Consider the following 18,806-nt stretch of genomic DNA (forward strand, 5'->3'; position numbering starts at 1 on the left):
TAAGATGCGTAGATTTTTAGAACGAGATCCCTTTTCGCCAATCAGATAACATAAAAATATAAATCCCGCCTCAAAATAATACTTCGGTTGATTTCCTGGGACAAGTGCCGATGGACAGGAACAGCTGTTTGACAAATGAAAGCTCATGCTCTGAATTCGTTTTAATTGCTAGTTTTCTGTCGTTAGATAAACTATTTTAAAGCTGGATTTATTTCTGCAAGTGCCGATAGCACAACATATATACTGTTGATGCTCTATTCATTTTAACAGGATATGAAAAAGGGAAGGAAACACCAGCAAGGTACAGGAGTCCGGGTGAATGGGAATGGAAATGCACAGCAACATGGAGGTAAACTTAATCAATCAGTACTAAATCATTACCAAATTGCAGATAATCTACCCATATAGTAGATGGTGAGAATAGTTGTACAGTTGATAATTGAATAGATGCATAGCTTCTCATGTAACTAGCTCTGTATGAGTCCTCCCTCGGGCTGGCCAGCTGCCAGACATGCTACGTGGAACAACAAAGAAACGTGACCGTCGATTGACCCAGAGCAGAGCCTGGATGGGATTGATCCATATGAACCATAATTCTTAATCGCAATACAAATGCACATTCTAGAATTCATAATCACTCATTCTTTATTAAAACATGTCAACCTGCAAAAAGTAAGTAGTTACTAAGTAGTTACTATCAAAGTAGTTACTGTCAAAGTAGTTACTGTCAGTAATGTTGCCCATGCAGTTGAAGCAAGGCAAGATTGCAATAGATTGGTGGGATACTATTGCTAACTATATGCACTACATTTTACATTAGTAACAGTATTAAGTGTGAAAAGCAAGCACTTTTAACTTCCATATTGAAAATAAATAGCGTTATGTTGAAGGAGTTGACTAACAAAAAGTAATTTCAACATACCAGCATAGACAAAGAGCCGTTGCTTGCAGTGGTACTCAAGAAATACTGGTGATATCATCCAAGCAAACCGTGACCACAGTCAAGACCGTATTGCATAACATGTATGATCTCAATTCATATTTTCTGTTGTCAAACAGAGCACGAGTCATGGAAAAAGCTGAAGCTGGTGGAGATCCACCAGGCCCTGAACTGTGACCCTGTGGACATTGAGACCCTGCGGAGGGCGGCCGTCAGCGAGGGGGGCCTTCTTACAGATGAGATCAGGAGGAAAGTCTGGCCCAAGCTGCTCAGCATCAATGTGTACAACTTGCCTGCTAAACCAAGTGAGTGAGATGTTTACATGTGAGGAATATGGATGCCCATTATTGCAGTTGGCCATTGCCCTGAGACATGGCTGTAGAAACTGTCCCTATGACGCCTTAGTAATCTACCGCCATGTGAGCCAAGTTGTACATTGCATTTTGTCAGCATGCATCTAGCTGTCTATAGTCCGTCGATGTATGTTAAATGAATATAGCCTACTATTAACTTCATTAACTTCAGGTGGCTTCTATCAACGTTGACTCGTCCTTAGTCCTCAAAACTGTGCAACAAAGAAATGTAAATACCCCATAGGCAACATTCAAGGCCTTTGGCAGTAGCACTGATGAATATTGTATGTTCAACTGAAACCAATGGTTGGGAGGGGATGGACACCAAGCAGTTGTGTTTTGATTCCAGCCAAGGATATCCGAGAGAACCACAAGGACTTCAACCAGGTGCTCCTTGATGTCAGGAGGTCCATGAAACGTTTCCCAAGAGGTAACTCACTCACTGTGCCTGACATAGAATACAATATAATACATTAGATTAGAGGCAACTTACTCGCTGCCATTGAATAAAATAGAATGGAAGTTACTCACTCACGGTATGTGCATTTGATCTGATCAGGGGTCAGCTGATACTTCATGGTCTCCTCCCTTTGTCAGTTAACTCAGGGCCTTACTGGGGGGCATCTCAATACTGTTGTTCTGTGGCTTACTTAAGCATTTCCTTATTTCCTTTTCTTCATCATGACCACTGATTGAAGGAGACTTGATTAATAAAAACAAAAACCAATATGATGGAAACAGATTTCAATCCAGTCCTTGTGTCTACCAGATATGGGCTGCTTGTATCAGTGTCTAGTGTTCTTGAAGTTAATTAAATGATGAAAGCAAACTGTTGACAGGTATGGAGACACTGAGGTTGAGACAAGTATCTGAAGCTCTAGTGATTGCAGTTTGCTGCCAAGACGTTGGTTGTTAATATATGGATTGAATCAGAGCGATAGAGTTTGCGGCTACCTCTTTTTTTCTGAAGTATTGAGATACAGCCATGTCTTCTTCCCCTCTCCCTAGTCAGTATTGAGATACAGCCATGTTTTCTTTTCCTCTCCCCAGGCAGTATTGAGATACAGCCAAGTTTTCTTCCCCTCTCCCCAGGCAGTATTGAGATACAGCCATGCTTTCTTTAATTTCCCCCGGCAGTATTGAGATACAGCGATCATGCTTTCTTTTCCTCTCCCCAGGCAGTATTGAGATACAGCCATGCTTTCTTTTCCTCTCCCCAGGCCGTATTGAGATACAGCCATGTTTTCTTTTCCTCTCCCCAGGCAGTATTGAGATACAGCCAAGTTTTCTTCCCCTCTCCCCAGGCAGTATTGAGATACAGCCATGCTTTCTTTTCCTCTCCCCAGGCAGTATTGAGATACAGCCATGTTTTCTTCCCCTCTCCCCAGGCAGTATTGAGATACAGCCATGCTTTCTTTTCCTCTCCCCAGGCCGTATTGAGATACAGCCATGTTTTCTTTTCCTCTCCCCAGGCCGTATTGAGATACAGCCATGCTTTCTTTTCCTTTCCCCAGGCAGTATTGAGATACAGCCATGCTTTCTTTTCCTCTCCCCAGGCAGTATTGAGATACAGCCATGCTTTCTTTTCCTCTCCCCAGGCAGTATTGAGATACAGCCATGCTTTCTTTTCCTCTCCCCAGGCAGTATTGAGATACAGCCATGCTTTCTTTTCCTCTCCCCAGGGCGTATTGAGATACAGCCATGTTTTCTTTTCCTCTCCCCAGGCCGTATTGAGATACAGCCATGTTTTCTTTTCCTCTCCCCAGGCGGTATTGAGATACAGCCATGCTTTCTTTTCCTCTCCCCAGGCAGTATTGAGATACAGCCATGCTTTCTTTTCCTTTCCCCTGCAGTATTGAGATACAGCCATGCTTTCTTTTCCTCTCCCCAGGCCGTATTGAGATACAGCCATGTTTTCTTTTCCTCTCCCCAGGCCGTATTGAGATACAGCCATGTTTTCTTTTCCTCTCCCCAGGCCGTATTGAGATACAGCCATGTTTTCTTTTCCTCTCCCCAGGCCGTATTGAGATACAGCCATTTCTTTTCCTCTCCCCAGGCCGTATTGAGATACAGCCATGTTTTCTTTTCCTCTCCCCAGGCCGTATTGAGATACAGCCATGTTTTCTTTTCCTCTCCCCAGGCATGCGTGTGGACGAGAGGCAGGTACTACAGGAACAGCTGATCGACATCATCCTGGTTGTCCTACAGAAGAACCCTGCGTTACACTACTACCAGGGTTACCATGACATCGTGGTCACCTTCCTACTGGTGGTTGGAGAGCGCATGGCCATTGCCATGGTGGAGACCCTTTCCAATCACCACCTCAGGTAGATATGAGGATTGTTGTTACTGATCTAGGATCAGATCTTGTCCTCCCCTGCCCATACTGTATATAATCTTATACATTATGAGGGTTATTGCTGTTACTGATCTCGGATCGGATCTGCCCCCCCCTGCCAATAATACAGTATACTGTTATTCATTATGAGGGTTATTGCTGTTGTTACTGATCTAGGATCAGCCCCCCCCTGCCCATATACAGTATAATGTTATTCATTATTAAAGGTAAATCTGATCCTATGTTAGGACACTTACTATGAAACTCTTTATAAATAAATAACAGCCCAGGCCTGAGTTGAAATAGTATTTGAAATCTTTCAACTACTGTGAGATTTTGCTTGAGCCTGACTGCAGTGCCAGATGGGTGGGCATGGTAATTTTCTAACTATTCCATTGGTTTCATTGCGCCAGGCAAGCTCAATCAAACACAGATTTTTACTGTTAGTCTGTTGTTTTACGACGCATGCAACATTATTTTATTTTTATTTGACAAGTATTTGAAAGATTTCAAAATAATATTGTGACCCTGTTCTCATATTATACCCCTTGTTTTAACATTTTAACACAACAAAGATGGCTTCCCTTCTCTGTGTCCATCATGGCCACATGCTCCTGCAGGGATTTCATGGATCCTACCATGGACAGCACCAAGCACATACTGAACTACCTAATGCCAATACTGGAGCAAGTTGATCCACAGCTACATGAATTCATGCTGAGGTAATTCTTATTTTTTTTTGTGGATTTGTTAGAGTTAAAGACCCAATCCAGCCTCCCTAGCACCTCATAGTGTCATCTGATTTACTAAACAAAAGGCACATCTCAGTCGGTGGTTCAGGTCATGAGTTACTGCCTTGCTTTGTTGTTGTCTTAGGTATCTCTTTATGTAGTGTTGTCTCTCTCATCGTGATGTGTGTTTTGACCTGTATGTACATTTAATTTATTTTTAAATTGTATTTTTAATCCCACCTCCCGTCCCCGTAGGAGGCCTTTTGACTTTTGGTAGACCGTCATTGTTAATAAGAATTTGTTCATAACTGACTTGCCTAGTTAAATAAAGGTTAAATAAATAAACTGATCTTGGCGTGAATCAGGCCTTCATGGTTGAATTGCTGCAAAGAAACCACTACTAAAGGACACCAATTAGAAAAAAAGACTTGTTTGGGCCAAGAAACACAAGCGTTGGACATTAGATTGGTGGAAATTTGTCCTTTGCTCTGATGAGTCCAAATTGGAGATTTTTTCCATGTCTTTTCTGAGATGCTGTGTGGGTGAACGGATGATCTCCACATGTGTATTTCCCACTGTAAAGCATGGAGGAGAAGGTGTTATGGTGTGGGGGTGCTTTGCTGGTGACACTGTCTGTGATTTATTTAGAATTCAAGGCACACTTAACCAGCATGGCTATCACGGCATTCTGCAGCGATACGTCATCCCATCTGGTTTGGGCTTAGTGGGACTATCATTTATTTTTCAACAGGACAATGACCCAACACACCTCCAGGCTGTGTAAGGACTATTTTACCAAGAAGGAGAGTGATGGAGTGCTCTATCAAATGACCTGGCCTCCACGACCCCCCTTACCTATACTAAATTGAGATGGTTTGGAATGAGTCGGACCGCAGATTGAAGGAAAAGCAGCCAACAAGTGCTCAGCATATATGGGAACTCCTTCAAGACTGTTGGAAAAGCATTCCAGGTGAAGCTGGTTGAGAGAATGCCAAGAGTGTGAAAAGCTGTCAACAAGGCAAAGGGTGGCTATTTAAGAATCTCAAATATAAAATATACTTTGATTTGTTTAACACTTTTTTTGGTTACTACAGGATTCCAAAATGTGATATTTCATAGTTTTGATGTCTTCACTATTATTCTACAATGTAGAAAATAGTAAAAATGAAGAAAAACCCTTGAATGAGTAGGTGTTGTAAAACTTTTGACTGGATATATATTTTTATTTATTTATTTAAAAAATGTGTGTATGTGTTTACTTGTGTCCTCTAGGGAAATTGGAAATCCAGTTTCCCAGATTTTTGAGAAAAGATCAGATAGCAGGTTTGAATGGTAAATGACAAGCAAGGCAAGCCTGTAAGGAATACACTTTTACTTTGATGTAATTCTACCATTTTTCCCCAACTTCAAACTTGGATTCATGAGCTAAAGTTTTGACGTTTTTTCAGTTGCTACCAGTGGAATGTATTTTGTTTTATTATGTGTTAAAGAACAATCTCTCAGATGTTTTATTTTATTGCCTTGTGAAAATAATTTTCTATCAGCAAAATTTGTTTTTATATTTGCAGTTGCGTCCTAATGATCGGTGCCCATTATCATAAAGGCTCTCAAAGTAGAATACTGATCTAGGATCATTTCTCCCATGTTCATGTAATTGTATTCATTATTATCCAAAAAGCAAAACCGATCCTAGATCAGCACTCATACTCTGAGATGCTTTATGAATATCGGCCATGCTTCCCACTCTTCTATCCTGAAGGGGGCAGTAGAGTGCACATTGTTGTCTTGGAAAGGCAGGTTGTCGCAGCCAGGATATTAATTACAATCGAGTCAAACTGAGAGAGATAGAAGTAATCAATAGGATAGAGTAAAATCAATCTGTCTCTACCTGCCTTGCCATCAGTGTGTGTAGTTATTATGAGACAACAGAGGGCTAGAGAATGAGAAAAGACTGCATTTCTTATTTATTTGATGTGTTTGTATAATTGATGGTCTGACAAGCACGTGTAGCACGGTGGGATTTAATTGGGAAGACTGAGTTAAGAACGGGCCCTGGTTTCCTCTCTCCACAGCTAGCTGTCAGCCAGTCAAAGGATTCCCCCGCCTTCCACTGTGCTGTCACTGTGTTCTGTCAATGTCACGTCTTTGATTGTCAACCATCTTAAGGTTTTTTCAATGTTAATATGATTGTTGTGCTGGCAAGTCGCAATGAGCTATGGTTGAGGACTTCTGTTTTCGCACGCTAGACATGTTTTTCATCCAGCTCAGAGGAAATGTAATGCGGCAGACAAGGATCAATGTTTTGACTCAAAACCTGAAGCTGTGTTTTATTTGAATGCTAGTCAAAGTGTGCCTGTAACCCTCTTCAAACCCCAGTGTGTGGTGTACTAACACACACTGCCACAGTACTTGATATTGTCCTCTTATTTGTGTCCTGGGTGTTGTTTTGGAGTTTTATGGGGTAACCTGTATCACATAAACCTCGAGTGTTGAGTTTTTCACTCACTCACTCCCCCCCCCCTCCCTCTTTCTCTGTTGCGTGCAGAGCGTCCCCAGGCCCTGATAGAAAATAGTTATTTTTGATAGTGGCCCCTTGTAAAATGTAGAGAATAGGAGGATCTAGTGATAAATATTGAATATGGGTGCATCTTGGGACACGGGCTGGCGGGAGGGAGGTTTCTAGCCTACGGTCTCTGTTCTGGTCACCGTAGCCTAGCGGAGGGCCACGAGCAGAAGGCTGCATCCCAGATTGCACCCTATCCCCCTATATAGTGTACTACTTTTGACCAGAGCTCTATGGGTCCTGGTCAAAAGTACGGTAGGCTAGTGCCCTACCTAGAAAATAAGTTACTATTTGAGACAGAAGCCCACAGGTTTGGTGTGCTCTGTCTGGCCCTGCTGCCACTGCTTTTAGGCTACCTTTTAAGCTACCCAAAGAAGTATTTGATGCTAGAACAGTTCTTTAGCCTAGTTTTTATAAGTAGGCATTACTTAATTTTAACTAAGTGAAAGGTTTATAGAGGCAAGACATTTGACAACGTAATGATTGTTGCTGTTGTGGTTTCCATCCTAAATATTAAGTTGGCTATAGGGCTGCTTATGGATGTTAGACACAGGGGATTTAAATGAGCCGCACTCAACAATGAGTTGTTCTCCTGCCAAGCCCAGAAATAACAACTTGGAAAAGGATCGTTCCACGCCAGCAGAATGTTTTTGGGGGGTGTCTCCGATTTGTTCTGGCAATTTTCACATAATAAACTTCATTGAGAGGAAGGACGTTTTGAAATGTTTTTTTTTTTACATTTTGTATCACCAACCATTTCTGAGAGAAATCTGATGAAAGCAGACATTTTAAGCCTTTTTTTAGATGTGTTATGTAAGACCCTATGATCTGTGAACCGTACATAATGAACCGTACATCTTGCTGTCATTATCCTTCTTATAGTGTGCCATACAATGTGGAATATGTCTAGATTCTGAAATTAAACATATCACACATTTATTCAACATTACAAATATATCTACCCTTTTTTTTGTTGAATTTGTTCATTTTAAGACATTAAAAAGCATGAAGTTCCTATGTGCGAATTGCCAGAACAATCTGAGATACCAAAATATTTTTCAGCTCCCGCTGGCGTGCAATCACCCAAGAGCCATTTTTGGCTCCTAAAATAGAGCTGCATTAAGAACTGCAGTCCAAAGGGCTTCTGTAGTGAACCATGCCTAATGCCTTGCCTTTAGGACTGGGCTCTCTGTAGTCTATAATTACATCATCAGTGTGTGACCGTCCTTAGTCACAGAAGCTGGCATCTGTGCGTCTCAAATGGCACCCTATTTCCATGGAAACCATTTCCTATATAGTGCTACTTTTGACCAGAGCCTTTGTTTTATTGACACATTTCACTAAGTCATCCATCCCCACTTTGGAGGCAAATACAGGATAAGTGCTGGGCTGCCCCCCCCCCCCAGCAAGAGAAGGAGATTGGATTTTTCTGTGCACCAGCCAGTGGAGACTGCTGAGGGGAGGACAACTCATAATATTGGCTGGAACAGAACATATGTGATGGCATCAAACACATGGAAAGTATTCGATACCATTCCAGTAATTCCGCTCCAGCCATTACCACGAACCCCGGCCACCTCCTGTGACATCAGCTAGTGAGACTTCAACGGGTGTTTTTTAATTAGCCAGTGTACAAATTAGCTGTCGATGTTGCTTTTCATAATGAGAGGTTGAGCGATGTTGTTGCTGTTTATTCCCTCTTGTAAAAGTGTATTGAGACTCTGTGACAATGTACTTTGAATTCGCTTGTTCAAATGGCCTAGGCTGGTCTGGCGTTCGAAGTTGCTGCCTCCGAAAAATATCACTGCAGCATGGGTTGGAATCCGGCCCACTGCTATTTCAGCACACTCTCTCCTCCATCTTTCCTCTACCTTTGACTACACTACATGATCACACTACATGACCAAAAACGTATGTGGACACCTGCTCGTCAAACATCTAATTCCAAAGTCATGGGCATTAATGTGGAATTGGACCCTCCTTTTGCTGCTATAACAGCCTCCACTCTTCTGGGAAGGCTTTCCACTAGATGTTGGAACATTGCTGCAGGGATGGGGTTGAGGTCAGGGCTCTGCAGGCCAGTGAAGTTCTTCCACACTGATCTCGACAAGCCATTTCTGTATGATCCTCGCTTTGTGCACAGGGGCAATGTCATGCTGAAACAGGAAAGGGCCTTCCCCAAACTGTTGGCACAATGTTGGAAGCACAGAATCATCTAGAATGTCATTGTATGCTGTAGTGTTAAGATTTCCCTTCACTAGAACTAAGGGCCCTAGCCCGAACCATGAAAAACAGCCCCAGACCATTATTCCTCCTCCACCAAACTTTACAGTTGGCACTATGCATTGGGGCAGATAGTGTTCTCCTGGCATCTGCCAAACACAGATTTGTCCGTCGGACTGCCAGATGGTGAAGTGTGATTCATCACTCCAGAGAACGCGTTTCCACTGCTCCAATGGCGGCGAGCTTTACATCACTCCAGCCGACGCTTGGCATTGCGCATAGTGATCTTAGGCTTGTGTGCGGCTGCTCGGCCATGGAAACCCACTTCAGGAAGCTCCCGACGAACAGTTCTTGTGCTGACGTTGCTTCCAGAGGCAGTTTGGAACTTGGTAGTGAGTGTTGCAATCGAGGACAGACAGTTTTTATGTGCTACGCGCTTCAGCACTCGGTTAGACGATTCCACTTTACAATGACAGCCCTTACAATTGACCAGGGAAGCTCTAGCAGGGCAGAAATTTGACGAACTGACTTGTTGGAAAGGTGGCACCCTATGACGGTGCCACGTTGAAAGTTCTTCAGTAAGGCCATTCTACTGCCAATGTTTGTCTATGGAGATTGCATGACTGGGTGCTCGATTTTATACACCGGTCAGCAATGGGTGCGGCTGAAATAGCCAAATCCACTAATTTGAAGGGGTGTCCACGTATGTTTGTGTGTATGTATAGCGTACCTCTGGCCTATCACAATATCAAAAAATGTTTAACTGCCTCATTGTGTTTTGCTGCAGGGCCGAGGTGGGCACCATCTTTGCTCTGAGCTGGCTCATCACATGGTACGGCCACGTCCTGTCTGAGTTCCGTCACGTTCTCAGGCTCTATGACTTCTTCCTGGCTTCACACCCCCTGATGGCCATCTACTTCGCTGCCGTGGTAAGAACCACCATTTTAACTGTGACCTCTGTTTTATAGTAATAGAATACTACAGAATAGATATGTTGTGCATTTTTGTGAGGAATGGACATGTTTCTTCTACCTTACTCTGTACCTGCACCTGTGTGCTTCCAAGTTGTCTGCTGAACATATTTTTGGGGCCGTGTGTATTTTCTGTAAGTGACTGTACCATGCACCAAAATACTATCTGAGGTGAATTTGGAGATGCACTCTTATTTACACTGAGTGTACAAAACATTGAGTTGCACCCCCTTTTGTCCTCTGAACAGCCTCAATTCGTCAGGGCATGGGCTCTACAAGGTATCAAAAGCGTTTGACAGGGATGCTGGCCCATGTTGACTCCAATGCTTCCCACAGTTGTCAAGTTGGCTGGATGTCGTTTGGATGGTGGACCATTTTTGATACACATGGGAAACTGTTGTGTGTGAAAAACCCAACAGCTTTGCAGTTCTTGACACACTCCAACCGGTGTGCCTGGAACCTACTACCATACCCCGTTCAAAGGCACGTAATTTGTCTTGCCCATTCACCTTCCGAATGGCACACATACACAATCCATGTCTAAATTATCTCAATGCTTAAAAATCCTTCTTTAACCTGTCTCCTCCCCTTCATCTACACTGATTTGAAGTGGATTTAACAAGTGACATCAGTAAGGGATAATCTCTTTCACATGGATTCACCTTGTGAGTCTGTCATGGAAAGAGCAGGTGTTCTTAATGTTTTGTCCTGTCAGTGTATAGGACAGTGGTCACTAATGGACAAAAATAAATAAAAAATAGTCCACACATTCCACTAAGCTCTCATTAGATGGTATTGGGGAAGTGATATCTCGCCAAACGTCAAATGTGTCTTTCTCGCTCTGCGCTTTGTAAATGGAGTTGTTTTTTGACTACATGTCAGCAGCAAAAGCAAACAAGTTTTTCAAAAAGAAAAGGCAAGGATTTATCTTTTTACACACAAGCAAGCACAGGAATCCAGGGCACTTTGTTGTAGCTTGACCAGTTAATTAAACAACTGGAATGAACTCACCAGAGGTTTGGTGTGGAGGACTAGCTGTGTTTGTGCTAGATTGCTTTAAATGGCCCCTTTCTTCTCCTTCCATAAGCCTATCCCCTGCTAGATATTGGAGCTGCATGCAAACCAAAGGGGCCTGAGGCCTTTTGAAGTCGGGATACAAAGCAGTCAGGAAATGTTGTTCGTCCTGCCTCCTCAGGTTACTAGGCACAGTAGTTCGTCCTGCCTCCTCAGGTTACTAGGCACAGTAGTTCGTCCTGCCTCCTCAGGTTACTAGGCACAGTAGTTCGTCCTGCCTCCTCAGGTTACTAGGCACAGTAGTTCGTCCTGCCTCCTCAGGTTACTAGGCACAGTAGTTCGTCCTGCCTCCTCAGGTTACTAGGCACAGTAGTTCGTCCTGCCTCCTCAGGTTACTAGGCACAGTAGTTCGTCCTGCCTCCTCAGGTTACTAGGGACAGTAGTTCGTCCTGCCTCCTCAGGTTACTAGGCACAGTAGTTCGTCCTGCCTCCTCAGGTTACTAGGCACAGTAGTTTGTCCTGCCTCCTCAGGTTACTAGGCACAGTAGTTCGTCCTGCCTCCTCAGGTTACTAGGCACAGTAGTTCGTCCTGCCTCCTCAGGTTACTAGGCACAGTAGTTCGTCCTGCCTCCTCAGGTTACTAGGCACAGTAGTTCGTCCTGCCTCCTCAGGTTACTAGGCACAGTAGTTCGTCCTGCCTCCTCAGGTTACTAGGCACAGTAGTTCGTCCTGCCTCCTCAGGTTACTAGGCACAGTAGTTCGTCCTGCCTCCTCAGGTTACTAGGCACAGTAGTTCGTCCTGCCTCCTCAGGTTACTAGGCACAGTAGTTCGTCCTGCCTCCTCAGGTTACTAGGCACGGTAGTTCGTCCTGCCTCCTCAGGTTACTAGGCACAGTAGTTCGTCCTGCCTCCTCAGGTTACTAGGCACAGTAGTTCGTCCTGCCTCCTCAGGTTACTAGGCACAGTAGTTCGTCCTGCCTCCTCAGGTTACTAGGCACAGTAGTTCGTCCTGCCTCCTCAGGTTACTAGGCACAGTAGTTCGTCCTGCCTCCTCAGGTTACTAGGCACGGTAGTTCGTCCTGCCTCCTCAGGTTACTAGGCACAGTAGTTCGTCCTGCCTCCTCAGGTTACTAGGCACAGTAGTTCGTCCTGCCTCCTCAGGTTACTAGGCACAGTAGTTCGTCCTGCCTCCTCAGGTTACTAGGCACGGTAGTTCGTCCTGCCTCCTCAGGTTACTAGGCACAGTAGTTCGTCCTGCCTCCTCAGGTTACTAGGCACAGTAGTTCGTCCTGCCTCCTCAGGTTACTAGGCACAGTAGTTCGTCCTGCCTCCTCAGGTTACTAGGCACAGTAGTTCATCCTGCCTCCTCAGGTTACTAGGCACAGTAGTTCGTCCTGCCTCCTCAGGTTACTAGGCACAGTAGTTTGTCCTGCCTCCTCAGGTGACTTGGCACAGTAGTTCATCCTGCCTCCTCAGGTTACTAGGCACAGTAGTTTGTCCTGCCTCCTCAGGTTACTAGGCACGGTAGTTCGTCCTGCCTCCTCAGGTTACTAGGCACGGTAGTTCGTCCTGCCTCCTCAGGTTACTAGGCACGGTAGTTCGTCCTGCCTCCTCAGGTTACTAGGCACGGTAGTTCGTCCTGCCTCCTCAGGTTACTAGGCACGGTAGTTCGTCCTGCCTCCTCAGGTTACTAGGCACGGTAGTTCGTCCTGCCTCCTCAGGTTACTAGGCACGGTAGTTCGTCCTGCCTCCTCAGGTTACTAGGCACGGTAGTTCGTCCTGCCTCCTCAGGTTACTAGGCACGGGGGGGCTTAACCCTTTGACTCTGTGCCCGGCTGCTCCTCAGGTTACTAGGCACAGTAGTTCGTCCTGCCTCCTCAGGTTACTAGGCACAGTAGTTCGTCCTGCCTCCTCAGGTTACTAGGCACAGTAGTTCGTCCTGCCTCCTCAGGTTACTAGGCAGAGTAGTTTGTCCTGCCTCCTCAGGTTACTAGGCACGGGGGGGGCTTAACCCTTTGACTCTGTGCCCGGCCAAAACCCAAAATCGTTACTCACCGCACATCTCCCGGATCAGAACACAGTCTGGTGTGTAAGTCTGATGTACATGGTAGACGTTGATCTACTATGAATGTCGATTTGAAACGTATTAATTGGGTTTTAAACAGAATGTAGCTAGACCAATTGTCACCACTCTCTACTGATTGGTTGAATGGGACAGAGCCTGCTAATATTCTGTCTCCTTTGTAGATCGTCCTGCACAGGGAGAAGGAGGTGAAGCAAACCGAGTGTGACATGGCCATGGTGCACCAACTCCTGTCTAAGATCCCCCAGGACCTGCCCTACGAGGAGCTTATCACCAAGGCCCACTGCCTCTTCACCCGCTACCCGCCCTCCCTGCTGGCCAAGCGTGCTGCTCTGCAGTCCCGCAATAGGTGAGTGTGTCAGGGTCTCTCTCTATAACTTACAGTACAGGGGAGGAGACTGCTTCAACCAACTAGTAGTCCAGTGTTATGACTACTGTTGTAGCAGGAGCTGTTCTTTAGATCATAGATCCTGACATCTGGCTTAGGAATTAATGGAGATGTGGATCCTGCCAGTCACTTGGTAACGGAGGAGACATTACTTGGAACCAAATGTAGCACAGTCAGATTGAGTTTGTAGACGGTGGAAAATGAACTGCAGTGTAGACCCAGCAGGGGATTCCATCCAACCTGCAGACTCTTGGATGTCTGTCTGCTGCAAGAGATGGGATTTTACTGTTCAGGCCTGGCGTGGGTCCTCTAGACCCCTCAAATTCAGATCTGGACCTCAAAGCTGACTAGTGGTGGCTGTTCCGTTGTCTGGGGGTAGAAGCTATTGGCCAGTCTGTCAGTTTTAGCCATGATGCTCCTATACTGCCGCGTCTGAGGGATGGGAGAACAGGCCGTGGCTGAGGTCCTTGATGATCTTCTTGGCCTTCCTTTGACACATGGTGTTGTAGGTGTCCTGGAGGGCAGGCAGTGTGCTCCCAATAGTGTGTTGGGCTGAACGTACCACACTCTAGACTTACAATATTCACATATCCAACAATCAGGTTTTAGTCTGAACTGGCCGGAAACATAGGGAACGTGAGGGGAGATAGTCCCCTGTGTAGTATTCACAGTAGATCTAACTGACTGCGAGTAGAGTCGAGCTCTCTGTGGTTTTTCCACATGTCCAGCAGGTGGTGTTGTTGAGCACAAAGTCCCCCAGCCCACACCACAGACTATTCACCTCATGATGCTGGAGCTGATCCTCTTCCTCCTTAGTGTCTTTTGTGATGTGGCTGATGTTCAGTCCTGCCTGTCTGCATCCCAGTCCTTTGTATGCTAACGCTATGTGTCAGTCTGTGAGATTGAGCCTGTAGATCCCTGCACGTTTCTCCTTTTTCCCCCCACAGGTAGGTTGCTAGTCTCACTTTTATGATGCTATCAACACCAGCGGGAGATAATGAATACCTTTAGCATGCCCGCAAGAGCAATGTTGTTCTCCCTCTATTCATGTGTCCCTGGTGGACAGAAATGTCTTCTAAACAGTGTTTTGGATCCAGTGACAGAAATCTGGTTCACTTTAGATCTGACAGGCAGCGAGAGAGGCAGAAAAACCTGTCTCTTGTCAGAAAAGGTTGTGGAGAAGGATGGGAGAGTTAGTTGTCTGGGTTTGGGATGTATTCTCTTCTCTTTTCAACGTCACACTCATCACACCACAGAGAGAGAAGGGGGGGGGGGGGCTTGTGCAGATGCCAGCTATCCAATAAATAAGCCTAGTCCCTAGGTAATTATGGGGCTGTCTTATTTAGCATGCAAAACCCCCATCTCCATCAGAGGGGGAGGTGGGGAGAGTGGGAGTGGGGGAGTGGGGGAGAGGGGGAGTGGGTAATTTGGGAAGGCTGCGTTGTGTGGTACATGCCCCAATATTGTTCTTGGGGCGGAGATGAAATTAGTAGCTTTCACCGCACTCCAACCCCTGGTTTCTGGCTCTATTTGTCTGACTGACTTTAGAATGGGCTGCAATGGGGAGGCTGTGGCTGCAATGGGGAGGCTGTGGTTAGAATGGGCTGCAATGGGGAGGCTGTGGTTAGAATGGGCTGCAATGGGGAGGCTGTGGTTAGAATGGGCTGCAATGGGGAGGCTGTGGTTAGAATGGGCTGCAATGGGGAGGCTGTGGTTAGAATGGGCTGCAATGGGGAGGCTGTGGTTAGAATGGGCTGCAATGGGGAGGATGGGGCTGCAATGGGGAGGCTGTGGCTGCAATGGGGAGGCTGTGGTTGCAATGGGGTGGATGTGGTTAGAATAGGCTGCAATGGGGAGGATGTGGTTAGAATAGGCTACAATGGGGAGGATGTGGTTTCAATGGGGAGGATGTAGTTAGAATGGGCTGCAGTGGGGAGGATGTGGTTAGAATGAGCTGCAATGGGGAGGATGTGGTTAGAATGGTCTGCAAGGGGGATGATGTCATTAGAATGGGCTGCGATGGGGAGGATGTGGTTAGAATGGGCTACAATGGGATGTGGTTAGAATGGGGAGGATGTGGTTAGAATGGGCTACAATGGGATGTGGTTATAATGGGGAGGGATGTGGTTAGAATGGGCTGCGATGGGGAGGATGTGGTTAGAATGGGCTACAATGGGATGTGGTTAGAATGGGCTACAATGGGATGTGGTTAGAATGGGCTACAATGGGATGTGGTTAGAATGGGCTACAATGGGATGTGGTTAGAATGCTCTGCAAGGGGGGAGGATGTGGTTAGAATGGTCTGCAAGGGGGGAGGATGTGGTTAGAATGGGCTGCCATGGGATGTGGTTCGAATGGTCTGCAAGGGGGGAGGATGTGGTTAGAATGTGCTGCAATTGGGAGGATGTGGCTGCTATGGGGAGGATGTGGTTAAAATGGGCTACAATGGGGAGGCTGTGGTGATGTAGAGTTCTCCCTCAATAGCTTTTTTCAGGCCTCTTCAGTGACAATTTTCTGATGATTAAGAAACATTGTGATTTATCACAATCAAATCAACAGAATTTAGCCTACCAATTCTTTCCTGCAGAAGCTGCCAGCTGTACCCCACCCAGTGCATCAGCTCCACCAGCAGCAGTTGGTTGGTTGGCTGTTTGGTTGAGGGGCCTCCCCTCCCGGCCTTCTGGATTTACTGTGAGAAGCGGCTGGCCCAGCAGGACTGTGATGTAGTCGGCCTGGCCTCCACTGAGTCTGCACTGGGGGACAGTGATATCACCTCCAGGCACTTCTCTGAGCCAGGCGGTGGGGGGTTGGGGGGGGGATGGAGTGGGGGCTGGCACGGCAGTGGTTCCTGCGCAGCGACAGCGAGCATGCTGGGAAGCACAGAGGCGTTGGAAACGGATTAGCCAGTTAGACCTTGTGCACAATCACCTCTGACAGAGCTCCCTCCAACGAAAAGCGAACAGTTGCCGCTGCATTCATTTTTCCTTCCTCTCTCTCGCTCCGTATCCTTCCACCAGCGCTGCAGTCATCCCTCGCTCCGTATCCTTCCACCAGCGCTGCAGTCATCCCTCGCTCCGTATCCTTCCACCAGCGCTGCAGTCATCCCTCCGTATCCTTCCACCGCGCTATCCTTCCACCAGCGCTGCAGTCATCCCTCGGTCCTTCCACCAGCGCTATCCTTCCCTTCCACCAGCGCTGCACCAGCGCTGCAGTCATCCCTCCGTATCCTTCCACCAGCACCATCCCTCGTATCCTTCCACCAGCGCTGCAGTCATCCCTCGGTCCGTATCCTTCCACCAGCGCTGCAGTCATCCCTCGGTCCGTATCCTTCCACCAGCGCTGCAGTCATCCCTCGCACCGTATCCTTCCACCAGCGCTGCAGTCATCCCTCGGTCCGTATCCTTCCACCAGCGCTGCAGTCATCCCTCGGTCCGTATCCTTCCACCAGCGCTGCAGTCATCCCTCGCTCCGTATCCTTCCACCAGCGCTGTAGTCATCCCTCGCTCCATATCCTTCCACCAGCGCTGCAGTCATTCCTCTCCGGGTGTAAATGACATTGCTGACAAGAGGCCTTGAGTGACAGCCGGATACAAATGTCTGCCTGACAGGCAATGTAGTGACACTGCCAGTGCCACGCTCTCTGGATGGCTGGTTTCTGGTTGCTTCCTTCCTGTAGTAAGGTCAGGCAGTCAGTCAGTCAGTCAGGCAGGCAACAGGTAACATCGGGTAGAGAGAGGAGGCGACATCTAGAAGACAGGGTCACAATCATTAATTCAAACAATGTTTTGCAATGGAAAAGGAAAATGAGCATTACTTATTGGACATTTCAGGTAGAATTCTCCCTGTTTCAGTCCGTTTCCTTCCGTTTTAATGTCTAATGAATTTGACCTAGCAGAGCTCGGCAGACTGAGAGTGGGCTGTGGGGGTCTCCTATTCGAGACTTGGCATTAGCTCCGTTAAGGAAGGTCATGTCTGTGTTTGTTTAACTTTGACCCAATGTAGAGTAACATATAACTTCGTGTCCCCTCCCCTTGCTCAGTAGTAGAGTGGTGAATGACATTACGTGTGAGGTCAAGTGTTAGAACTAGTGACCCACTTATTCTGTGTATAGGGGGGAGGGCAAAGGAAAGCGGTAGAGAGGGACTCAAAAGTAAAGAGGGAGAGCGCGAGCAGGGGGGTTGTGTTGCGTCACACTGCACGGTTGAGAGAGCAGCTCCCGGTGGCACCACGACAAACAGAACAGGGCCTGTCGGTGACGACTCAACCACACTGACCATCCTCTGCTTCTTCTGGGTCACGAGGACAGCTGCATGCCGACTCACCCGTCTGACCTCTCTTGTGTCCCTACTTTCCTTCGGCCTAGTTAATAGGGTGCCATTTGGGAAGCATCGCTGGTGTAGTAATGCTAAACATGAATTAAAACATGAATACACAACTATTGCGGCACAGGAACACTGGCTACAGTGTGCCACGGTCACAGAGAATAACAGATGGGCACAGGATGGAAGGCTCACAAGGCCAATAGCCAAATTCATTTTGAAATGGCCCTCTATCCCTGAAATGACAACATACTTCATTTCTAAGTTAAGACACCAGCAAAGCCACCTCTACCTGACAAAATATTTCCCCCAACTCCCTCAAGGTTTAGAATGAGCTGCTTTGATCACAGTCATCAGCTCACTATCCTGTCAGCTGTATTCAAAGACTCAGTGTCACGGTCATTGACGAGGTCCTAGTCCCTTTCAACAGGAGGAGAAATGAGAGGCGAGAACATGGGCTAAGCCAGCCACTGACTGCACAGTACACTGTCACTGTCACTGTCACACAGAGGCTGTATTCCAAATGACACCCTATTCCCTATTTAGTGCACTACTTTTGACCAGGGCACATAGAGCTCTGGTCAATAGTGGTGCACTATATAGGGTGTCATTTGGAACGCCGTAGGAGAGGAGTAAGTGATAGGAGTCACCGGTGTACCACTACAGTATGTACACTACAGGAGGTTCATCAGAACAACCTGGCCCTCTGGGGTGTTAAGCTGTTTAAAGTGAAAGTTTAAAAGTTAATTGCTCTGCTGTTACCTGTCAGCTATTTTCATCCTGGGAGCAGTAGCAAATTATACTAATGAGAGAGAGAGATTGGAGAAAGGGACACTCTAAAAGCCCTCTTTAAAAGAGGAGAGTGAAAGACTTAGACATTGAG

At 46.4% G+C, this 18,806-nt stretch overlaps 1 protein-coding gene across 2 annotated transcripts in view; it reads left to right on the forward strand.

Annotated features, from left to right (window-relative positions):
- Positions 1-74: 74 nt before the first annotated feature.
- Positions 75-18,806, forward strand: part of LOC135551760 (TBC1 domain family member 20-like) — a 20,642-nt gene continuing 1,910 nt past the window's right edge. The window contains exons 1-7 of one of the 2 annotated variants that reach the window (XM_064982971.1): positions 75-349; positions 1,060-1,245; positions 1,643-1,723; positions 3,434-3,620; positions 4,207-4,353; positions 9,936-10,077; positions 13,381-13,565. In XM_064982971.1, the coding sequence (XP_064839043.1) occupies positions 274-349; positions 1,060-1,245; positions 1,643-1,723; positions 3,434-3,620; positions 4,207-4,353; positions 9,936-10,077; positions 13,381-13,565 (1,004 nt within the window). In that variant the 5' untranslated portion in view covers positions 75-273. The remainder of the gene's footprint in view (positions 350-1,059; positions 1,246-1,642; positions 1,724-3,433; positions 3,621-4,206; positions 4,354-9,935; positions 10,078-13,380; positions 13,566-18,806) is intronic. The other variant, XM_064982972.1, reaches the window with a different exon arrangement.

This window comes from Oncorhynchus masou, chromosome 13 (genome assembly GCF_036934945.1).
Source record: "Oncorhynchus masou masou isolate Uvic2021 chromosome 13, UVic_Omas_1.1, whole genome shotgun sequence".
Taxonomy (NCBI): Eukaryota; Metazoa; Chordata; class Actinopteri; order Salmoniformes; family Salmonidae; genus Oncorhynchus; species Oncorhynchus masou.